We start from the raw sequence: 11,124 nt of genomic DNA, 5'->3' as shown, positions 1-11,124 counted from the left end.
CGAATGTTGTTCGGAGTCCCGGATGAGATCACGGACGTCACGAGGGTTTCCGGAATAGTCCGGAAACGAAGATTGATATATAGGATGACCTCATTTGATTACCGGAAGGTTTTTCGGAGTTACCGGGAATGTACCGGGAATGACGAATGGGTTCCGGGAGTTCACCGGGGGGCAACCCACCCCGGGGAAGCCCATAGGCCATAAGGGTGGCGCACCAGCCCTTAGTGGGCCGGTGGGACAGCCCAAAAGGGCCCTATGCGCCATAGAGATAAAAATCAAAGAGAAAAAAAAAGGGGAGGTGGGAAGGAAGGGAAGGACTCCCACCCACCAAACCAAGTCCAACTCGGTTTGGGGGGGGGAGTCCTCCCCCCTTGGACTCGGACGACCCCCTTGGGGCTCCTTGAGCCCCAAGGCAAGGTCCCCTCCCTCCCACCTATATATACAGAGGTTTTGGGGCTGATTTGAGATGACTTTTCCACGGCAGCCCGACCACATACCTCCACGGTTTTTCCTCTAGATCGCGTTTCTGCGGATCTCGGGCGGAGCCGTGCTGAGACAAGGTCATCACCAACCTCCGGAGCGCCGTCACGCTGCCGGAGAACTCTTCTACCTCTCCGTCTCTCTTGCTGGATCAAGAAGGCCGAGATCATCGTCGAGCTGTACGTGTGCTGAACGCGAAGGTGCCGTCCGTTCGGTACTAGATCATGGGACTGATCGCGGGATTGTTCGCGGGGCGGATCGAGGGACGTGAGGACGTTCCACTACATCAACCGCGTTCACTAACGCTTCTGCTGTACGATCTACAAGGGTACGTAGATCACTCATCCCCTCTCGTAGATGGACATCACCATGATAGGTCTTCGTGCGCGTAGGAAAATTTTTGTTTCCCATGCGTCGTTCTCCAACATTTTGTTCCCGAGGACATGGGATGAGTCTTGCTATAAGTAGTCATGTGAATTTGGTATTCGTTTGATATTTTGATGTGTTGTATGTTGTTTTTCCTCTAGCGATGTTATGTGAACGTCGACTACATAACACTTCACCATTATTTGGGCCTAGAGGAAGACATTGGGAAGTAATAAGTATATGATGGGTTGCTAGAGTGACAGAAGCTTAAACCCTAGTTTATGTGTTGCTTCGTAAGGGGCTGATTTGGATCCACTAGTTTAATGCTATGGTTAGACTTTGTCTTAATTCTTCTTTAGTAGTTGCGGATGCTTGCGAGAGGGGTTAATCATAAGTGGGATGTTTGTACAAGTAAGGCCAGCACCCAAGCACCGGTCCACACACATATCAAACTATCAAAGTAGCGAACGCGAATCATATGAACATGATGAAAACTAGCTTGACAGAAATTCCCATGTGTCCTCGGGAGCACTTTACCTCATATAAGAGTTTGTCCAGGCTTGTCCCTTGCTACAAAAGGGATTGGGCCATCTTGCTGCACCTTTGTTACTATTGTTACTTGCTACTCGCTACGAATTATCTTGTCACACAAGTATCTGTTACCGATAATTTCAGTGCTTGCAGAGAATACCTTGCTGAAAACCACTTGTCAGTTCCTTTTGCTCCTCATTGGGTTCGACACTCTTACTTATCGAAAGGACTATGATAGATCCCCTACACTTGTGGATCATCAGGGGCGCATTGAAAACCGGAAATAATGGCCCCTAGATTCTCGGGATGATAGATAAGACAAAAGATTCGTTGGAAGTGATGTCATCAAGATCCATGAAATAGTGGAGAAGATGACATCATCAATAAAAGACCTGGCGACTCAGGCGACTCATGAAGATTGGCGGTTTGACACCCGTTGAAAAAGAAAGGCCGGAGATCGTGTGTGAATCGTCATAGACCAGTATGAAGGTTGATTGGCGTGAATGAATTCAAGTCAATCTGGGGCCTAATGTTGGGGATATTACCCGCGGTATGACCCGCCCTATTGGGTTGGGTCAGGTAAACGGCGATTCAACATTCATGATCAAGATAGGCCTTGGCCCAGGGTTTGAGATGCGCCAGGAGAACTTCAATGAAGAGACGACCAGGGCCCATGAGCCTAGATGGCGGTTCAAGATTTACGGAGAAGATAAGTCGTCGAGGAGGTTTCCTAGCTTGGAAGTCACGGCGGCTTAGAGATATGGCAGGCCACGGTTTGTAATGTGGCCAGGACTTTGTAAAGCCTAGGGCCTCGACCTGTATATAAAGGTGAGTCCCTAGGGCAGGTAGGTTAAGTTAGAATCCATCGAGAGCTACGTCAGGCGAGTTACGCCCTCCTTGTAATCGAATCCACCATCAATACACACAAAGCAAGACGTATGATTTTACCTCCATCGGAGGGGCCGAACCTGGGTAAACCTGAATCTCGCTTCCGCTCAACCCCTTTGAGTCGCCACCAAGGTGTGATGGCTCCATCACTAAGTCCTTTCACGAGGACATCTGTCATGACAAAACCACGACATACACTACCAAGTCCGCCTATCTCGCCCAATTCTTCGGCACCTTCAGCTCTCCCATGAAGCTTGCGGTGTAGAGGGCTTGGGCTCCGCCCAAGGTCATTTTTTTGCTTGGCTAGCTATGCAAATCAGAGTTTGGACTGCTGAGCGCTTGGCCAAGCGGGGATGGCCTTATTGTGGGCTTTGCCCACTCTGTAAGTGCGTGCAAGAATCCATCGACCACCTCTCCTTCCAATGCCGGTACACTACTAGACTTTGGGGAATGATCAAAGATTGGGTCCAACTAGAGAACATCAACACTTTCACTTGGCACGTTCGACCAAGGAGTGGTGGATAGGGCTTTTCGTCTCTATCGTCCCGAATAGAAAGGCCATGGCCACGCTCATCTCTTGAACAATCTGGAATGAAAGGAACGCTCGCATCTTCCGTCTCAAAAGTGCCCCCACCGACGATTCTACTTGCTAGCATCAAGATTGAGGCCCAAAAACGGATCACCCGCAGTAGACCTTTTGTATTGGTGTTGTAACACGATGAGCATTGTAACACAAACTTTATACTCCTTTCCCTCTTAATTAATGAATGAGGCAAGTCTTTTGCCCTTTCTTAAAAAAAAAACTGTAGAAGAAGTTCGAAATAAGAAATATTGTTCCACCCTAAATAAGACCTAAACAACAGGAGAACGGAATTACAAATAACTGAATGAAAAGTTTAAAGTTATGCACAGGTGCCAACATGAAGAACAGGAAACCTCATATCATATACCGATATACCCCCAGGACAAATATACATCTTGTATCCCCCATCTTACAGTTTAATTTACCTACACCTCACATTTACATCCCAGATTAAGGTCATGCGGCATTAGCCACAAGGCCGGAAATCTACATATTTACCCCCCTGTCCCACCTAGACTATCATGAGATCACAAAATATGAGCAGTTGTTTGTGCCTACTAGTTCGACGAACGAATGTACACATGGAAAGTTTATTTATCCATCTCTGATGATTTTTTGAGCTATTATGTTTCAGTCCAGAAATTAGTGTCACCAATTTGCCGCCTCCCTAAGTTACTTATTATATTTCTCATATTTCTCCTTTGCCGCATTAATTTTGTCCTTGAGTTCACCATATTTGTGCACTGAAACATCTGAGAAGAATTCAAGCTTCCCTAGGAAGCTCTCCAAGCTCGACTGTAAATCCATATGAGCATCCTTTCTATGGACTCCCCGCATTTCATCACTCAACCCTCCATTAGGTAATGAGAATGTAGACCTTGAACCACCACGCCTCTTCTCTTGACGAGGCACACAATGGTTAATATCTGCGATGAGACCTTTAATACCACCTTCCAAGTCTTCGATTGGCAACTCCTTCAATAACTTAATCCACTGCTCACAGATTGTAAATATGGGTGCAACAGCAAAATTTGTTATTTGAAAATCAGTTTCCTTCTTATTTCTAGATTTTTTCTTCGTCCTTAGTGATTTCACACACTTGAGTAACCATGACTGTAGGCTATTCAAGTAAGATATATGGGATGCTATCCATCTCTGGAAGTTTGAAAATAGTGACTTTAGTTCAACCTGAAGGAGTAGAGTTGCTTGGAACTGTGATTCTGACCGAATTAAGACCTTTATACCGCCACTGTTAGATACTAGCTTAATCATCTCGTGTTGATGCCGGTGACACTCGAGCATTGTTTCCCACATGCGAGTTAAGCTGCAAAGAATGTGAATATTTTAACCAAGAGCAAATGATAAACTAAGATCATTCCAGAAAATGCCTATTGAATTGCAATATCTATGTAGTTCCGTAGGAAATAAATGGAGAACCAATACCTTCCAATTAATTCTTCAAGCTGTGGTTGAAGCTCTTTGTCCCTTAGATCCTCTATGTTCTTGGAAATCATGTCAATTCTCTGAATGGCCACCAAAATTCGGGAGTACAAATCCTTCACAACAGCACGGGTTCTATCAATACTCAGTTGGTTTTCTCCTCTTGATTCCTGGTTTCTCAGGTACCTACATTTCTCATCATACTGCCTGCAAATTGTACTGCTAGCCTGAAGGCAATACAAAAGTTAGCATTTGCAGAAACAATAACATGGTGAGAAGACATGGAGAGGTCATTTAAAGAAAAAAGGCAAGAAAATATGGAGGTATCAACCAATTCACAGACTCAAGGCAAAAGGACATACAGATGAGTCATTTATTCAATAGTACAAATAATTCAAACACAGCAAACAGGAACAGCACAAACTGCTAAATGCATATTCAAGTGAGCATATCATGTGTACCAACATTCAATATAAATATAATTCAGGTTATTTGTTGCACACTGTTTCATCTTCCATTTTTAATCAATACTCCAAGCTTGAGATAAAAGAACATGATTATAATCCCAGTGCAATTTGCGTTATTTTATTTCAAAATTGTTTAACTACATACTTCTGCAGATATATTGATAAGCCTCTACTGTGTGATATCCTAAGTAAGTGATCCCATTTAAATGGGCATGCAAGCCATCGACATCATCAAGCATATGCAAACCTTCCACTTCTCACCACATGCAAATCCTCCACTTCATCAATTCTTTTTTTTTTATATGCAAGTGATCGCATTTAAATGCACATGAAAGCCATCCACATCATGATGCACATGCAACCCTTGCAAGTCGTCCATATAATCATTTTTTCCAGCAACAAATAATTGAACTTAAATGTCACAAGACAATATAACATACATCCACCATCTATTTACCTCTAGGTTTGCTATCATTCATATGACGAAAATGTGGTGTGGCATTATTCTCATATATTCTGATTTTACCTTTGGTAATTTCATTGCTATAAATTTTTCCAGCAACGCATGAGGTGTTATCTAGTTTTAAATAGTGACTATAACAGATTAAGAAAAGAAAAAAGTATCTCGTAAAGGACCAGCCAAACAAGCTTTTACCTTAACTTCATCACAGAGCTTTCTCTCCCATGCATACAATCTATCTAGTGTGGAAGCGTGACTGCCAGAATTCATGTATACACCACTGAAGATATTTCCAGTGAGACCATCGACATCAACTTTCGATGCTGCCCCAAGAGGATTTCTTGATGACGAAGAGTGCGAAGACACTGATCTATGCCAGGTAAGATACTTCCCGTCAGCTTGTGGTGGAGCTGCAATAAAGCACAAGATATTTATCCACCCCTACCATTTACAACAGTATAACAGATGAAATAATAAAGATTTTATTTAGAGAAAGTGCAAAAGCTTTGCACATAAAGAAAAAAAATATGTTGGTCGCCTAAACTGTAGATATGCCCTTGTATTCAGATTTTTTGACTTTCACCAATGATGTTCAAACAGTTATACTAACATGTAAGGATAATCAATGGTCAAGCTCTATACAGGAAACCATGAAAGTAAAACATATCTACATGGAACATATCATTTTCTGGCGCGTAGAAAAATAAGCCGCTTCAACGGAAGATCATGGAAGAAATAACACGCAAATGTCATTATACGATGTAATCACAGGAACTTGAATTGTGTGCTGGAAAATGGAAGAAAGACTATCACTGAGAGTTAGAAAAAACCTACGCTGGGGAACAGGGACATCCTCCCTGCAGCAAGCAAAGAATGCTGCAAAAAAGCCTGGTGCCTTTAATACGCGTGCTGCATTATAATTACTCAAGTTAACAAAGGTTATAATTAAACTAGAAAGAGAAGGGACAGCGAGTAATAATGGTCATGGGTACAAGTAATATTAATATAGTTTCACATCATGAGGCCTGCAGTGTTGCATCCAGAACCTTTCTATCATTTGTTTTGAAGCAAAGCTCCATCAAAATAATACAGAACAGTAATCTAATTAATTGAGTTCTAACCTCTTTCTTCGGGTAGCAAAGGGCGGAAATTGACTTTATCTGCTTCAAGCATCCTCGGGACTTCCTTGCCAGAATCAGATGCCTTGATAAATAAGATTTCAACCTCTTTCATGGATGTATACAGGTCCTTTACCCCATTTCTAACATCACGAAAAGGTTCCTTCGATTTCCTGTTTATAGGATGAGCGGCAACCGAAGATGCCACTTGTTTCACAGGACTCGTCACAGGGGTTTCATCAGTTTCATACATGCTAATGTCAAGTATCCTATTGTCACTTTTTGGCTCAAGTACCGTGTTTTCACTTTTTGGCTCCTCCGTTTTGGAATGAATATTTTCCAAGGCAACCTTATCTGCAATATTTTCCAAGGCAACCTTATCTGCAATATTTTCCAAGGCAACCTTATCTGCAATATTTTCCGAGGCAACCTTATCTGCCAAATTTTTTAAGACAACCTTATCTGCAGCAGGATGTGCAGGTGACTTATCTGTTACAATATTTTCAACAGGTGTATCATTGCGGTTCTTGAACATCCGCACTAAAGGTTCAGAAGATGGGTTCTCAAAATCATCTTCTGAGTCTGCAAAATCATCCTCCCTTCCACTCATAGTAGATTGCTCTCCATCTCTGACATCTGGAGTTTTCTCCTGTTGCGAGAGCCTAACATCACCAGCATGAGCATGTGACTTCTCCAATTCCTCCTCAAGCTCTGGAATTCCTTCCTTCTCCCGAAGGCGCCTAATATCATCAGCATTTTCAAAATCATGACCAGATTCCTTCTCATCATGAAACGACAACTGGCTCTCAACAGGTTGAAAAAGGCCAAAGTAGTCCCATGGTGGTGTCCCTGGAGGAGCTTCAAATGTAGAACTATCATCCAAATCATGTACAGTTTGTATGGGAACCGAGGATGAAGTCTCCAGAGTTGCTGTTACAGGAACAGGCACCTTTTCCTCAACAGTCCTTGCTGGGTTCCTCCCGGCTTTCATATGATTGACATGGAAACGCCCTGAAGATAGTGGGGATGGAGCTGGGGAGAAGGAGTCACTGGCCGGATGTGATACAGATGGGGAGAGGTTCATCGATCTATGCCTCATGCCAGGAGGCTCTGGTGTTGCAGATGTTGATGTGTATAATGAAGAGTCTGTTGGCACTTCAGGTTCTACAAATTTTCTCAGAGCAAACCCTGCGTGCCTCAACGACTGAATATACGCAAAGTGAGCAGTTGCAAGTGCACATCTCCCTTCAAGTGCCTCTTTCACATAACGTTTTCTTTCCTGGCACAAGACAAGAGCCTTGTCATCTTCACTCGTTGCTCGTGTAGATCCCATTTCAATGTGTGTCACTCTCAATGCTGAGCAAATTTTAGATGAACATGCAAAGTCACAGCCATGCACCGCAGAGCAAAGCTCTTATTGAAGGGAGATGTTTTTGTATAAAACGATGCAGAGACAGTGCAACTTCGTACCTGCATTTCCACATGGTAAGTAATTTACGATTAGATAATATCCAAAAGTTTACTTAGCTGACAAGGAAGAAAGATAACCCTACGTTTCATCAGAAGTTGTGCATAGCCATTAGAGTCAGTCTATTCAAAAGGAAATTTAAATCTTGATCGCCATTGTATATGCTAAATATTCTACAAAAACTCGGCATGCATCATTCACAGGCAAGCACTTTGGGTACAGCACATAAATTGACTTCCAGTAAAACTAGCCTGCTCAAATCAGTCCAAAAATTTTATCTCTTCTCGGCAAGCACTGAGGAACTCCAAATAGAAATACAGAAACTGAGCTCAGATGCTGGGAACAAAACCAGCAATTAACCTCAATACGTGTTAGAAGCCTAGGCCCAGCAGCTCCAGGTCCATCGGCATACGTTCGGACGTTTCCGGTGCGCATCGGACACTCCACTACAAGCGAAGAGCCCACAACATCCCAAAAGACCGGCCTGAAGGGAGTGTGGCACTCTTCCTTATAAGGAGCTCCTAGCCTCCTCCCGTATCCGAGGTTGGACTAAAATCACTAGCACTGTCCAAGGTCAGGTTCCTGACAATACGATCCTTCATTAGCTAGAAGACTTTTTCCCTAGTCCATACCGGTAAGTAGCATATACAACGAGACTGTGACCAACTCCACTTAAACGACCAGGCCAGGATGCATTTCAAGAATATGTGATTTCCCCCCTATAAATCCTCAATAATAAACCAATTAAAGAGAATACACACAGAAAATTCCTCGGTTGTCTCGCCAAAAAACTTATAGAACCAAGCACAAACCTAATTTATGCAGTATCAAGCCACCGCGTGAATCCCTTAACCAACTCAAGTGTATTCTCTCAATCTTGGACAAGCCATGTGAAGCAGCAGATTAGGCGTTATGGGGTTCTCAAACAGCACGAATATAAGTTAATTCCAGGGAGGAACGTCCAAATTATTTCGAAGGATCAGCACGTCTTGGACTAAACCAACCCTCTTGGGCTAAACGAGCTCAAATGAGTTGTGGAGCAATAAAGAAGACGCATATAAGAAGGAAAAGTTTGAGCTTTAGCAATCCGGCCAGCAAATACGTACAGTAGTGGTCAGCCCATTGCGACCACCCACCCAATTCACGGCCCTATCCATCACCGCATCGAACCATCCATCCACAGGTTCTCCATTGATATCAGTAAGTACACGCTAACGCGGACGAAGAAAACGAACTGATCTTGAGCGCGTACTAACAGCAAATAAAAAAGGAAACCCCCACGGAAACATCAAGGATCCAAGTTTTGCCTCGCAGCGGTCATGGAGCACACAAGTAACACTCAATTCACCCACCCCAGCGCCAGACCCACCGCAATTGGCCTAATCAGCGCGGAGAAACCGCCCAGAGCAATCCGGGGGGGGGGGGGGGGGGGGGGGGGGGGAAGTCGGGAAGAGAATCACCTGGCTTGGCCACGAAGAGGGAGCGTTGGGCACGGGATCTCGGGCTGACGGCGGCCGCGTCGGGTTGGCGGTGTGGAGGAGGTCGGCACTAGCTGGTCGTCGAGTGGGATGGAGAGGAGGAGAGAAGCTTCGAAGATGATGAGCAGGTGCGGGTGCGGGTGCGGGCGGTGCCTCCTGCCGTCCTGCGGCAGATGAGAAAGATGCGTACGCGCGTGTGTGCCTGCGGCTGCGGGGTGGGGTCACAGGCTGGTGGGAATGGGAACCCGACGTGTACAGGGAGGCGTGTGCCCGTAGCCTGGCTCTGGCCCACTGTCCACGAGGGAGGATGGAGCCGAAAGGCAAAAGGCTGAACGGCTGGCATTTGTTCTCTTCCCTTCTTTTACAATCGAGAGTTTTCTGTGGGTTTTGTCCAGAATGCAATGTGCTAGAGGATGGCGTCTGACGCATGTTTTACCATTACGATTTGATATGGACGCTTTTACCGAAAATGCCTTTTGAAGCTCAGCCTTCATGGAGTCCGGTTTTTTAAAAACCCAAAATCCATATTTTTATAATTTAAAAAAATCTAAAAAAATGCAGATATACGTGAAGGCATAACACATATGTCTGTGAGTTTTTAGGACGGAATACGTTTAAATAAGGGCTGTAAAATAAACAAATTTGAGGCTTTTAACACATCATACTATTCATCCTAGAAGTCTAAACATTTATCTTTTTTTATACAGATTGCATTTAAAGGTATTTTATCCTAAATTTTTACACACACATACATTCCATCCCTGTATAGTTACATATTTTTTTCAGAATTTTTTGAAGTCGAAAAGTTTAAATTCTAATTTTTCTTTTAAATAAAGGGTTCCATGAAGCTCGGTCACCAAAACGCCCTACTTCGCTTTTACACCGAAAATCAAAAAAATGAGTTGATTGATATTCCTGATTTATTAGGTTTTATGATGTTCGGTTTGATATTTCCATCGTTAATTGTTTGAGTTCAGGTGTATCGTCGGTTTCATCCTATGTAAACTGACTCAACCATGACCATATATACCTAGATGGTATGTCTTTTCTCTAACTTCGCTATTTTGCTGGCACATGTAAGCGTGACTCTAGACTTATGTATGATGCACGCCTCATAACCCAATTCGTTCGTGCCTCTGCTTCTGAGAATCATCTTCAAATGGGCTCCAATATCTCAACCTAGTCGCTTTCCGACAATAATTTTAGATTTACTTTCACAAAGCCCAACTACAAACAACTTTTCGACAGGTGCTCATATTGGCATAGGTCTCCAGCATCTTTTTTTTTGTTCTACCTCTCCTCTAGCTAGTATGGGTCTTCCACCGTGAATCTGTCGCCTAAGGAGTCTGGCAGAAAAGACATAGAAAGTCACGACCGGGTCACTCAACCCAGAACCAACAAGTTGGCACCAACCGATGAACCCTTCACAAACGCACGAAACAAAATACCAAATCGCCCCTTCCCAGCAAGGAAATAACTCAAACACGCGGGAAATCCTATTGAACATGCAACGTGTTGAAGGATGACCAAACACATGCCTCACGACGATTGCTTCACTTGGCTAGCAGCTACCCTATTGGGCCACGACCCATCTAAAAAAGTGAAGACAAAAACAAAGAGGAAGGAAATTGATGAAAAAGTAGATAGAATATTCTAAATGTTTCAATAAAATAAAATATTTTCGCTGATTTTAAAAAGTTCGAAAACAAAAAATGTTCATGAAGTTAATTTATTATGGATTTGAATAAATGTCAGTAAATTAAAAAACCATGAATTTTGAAAATAGTAGGAAATTTAGAAATTGTTTTCCAATTTATAAAATGTTCAATTTTGCAAATTTTCGAA

The 11,124-nt window shown here is 43.3% G+C and overlaps 1 protein-coding gene across 2 annotated transcripts; it reads right to left on the bottom strand.

The window, feature by feature from the left end:
• Window positions 1–3,186: 3,186 nt before the first annotated feature.
• Window positions 3,187–9,487, bottom strand: LOC123448773 (protein ROLLING AND ERECT LEAF 2). Of its 2 annotated transcripts, XM_045125773.1 has the most exons (6): window positions 9,262–9,487; window positions 6,337–7,689; window positions 6,050–6,124; window positions 5,411–5,625; window positions 4,292–4,515; window positions 3,187–4,172 (listed from the first exon to the last, which is right to left on the bottom strand). In XM_045125773.1, exons 2-6 carry the CDS (start codon window positions 7,664–7,666, stop codon window positions 3,521–3,523), a joined length of 2,496 nt encoding a protein of 831 aa, XP_044981708.1. In that variant the 5' UTR covers window positions 7,667–7,689; window positions 9,262–9,487; the 3' UTR covers window positions 3,187–3,520. The 2 variants fall into 2 exon arrangements, with proteins under 2 accessions (XP_044981708.1, XP_044981707.1); XM_045125772.1 differs by lacking the exon at window positions 9,262–9,487 and having other exon boundaries at window positions 6,337–7,801.
• Between the last annotated feature and the right edge of the window lie 1,637 nt (window positions 9,488–11,124).

The sequence above is a fragment of the Hordeum vulgare genome, chromosome 4H, assembly GCF_904849725.1.
Source record: "Hordeum vulgare subsp. vulgare chromosome 4H, MorexV3_pseudomolecules_assembly, whole genome shotgun sequence".
In the NCBI taxonomy this organism is placed as follows: domain Eukaryota; kingdom Viridiplantae; phylum Streptophyta; class Magnoliopsida; order Poales; family Poaceae; genus Hordeum; species Hordeum vulgare.
This window is presented reverse-complemented; position numbering and strand designations above follow the sequence as displayed.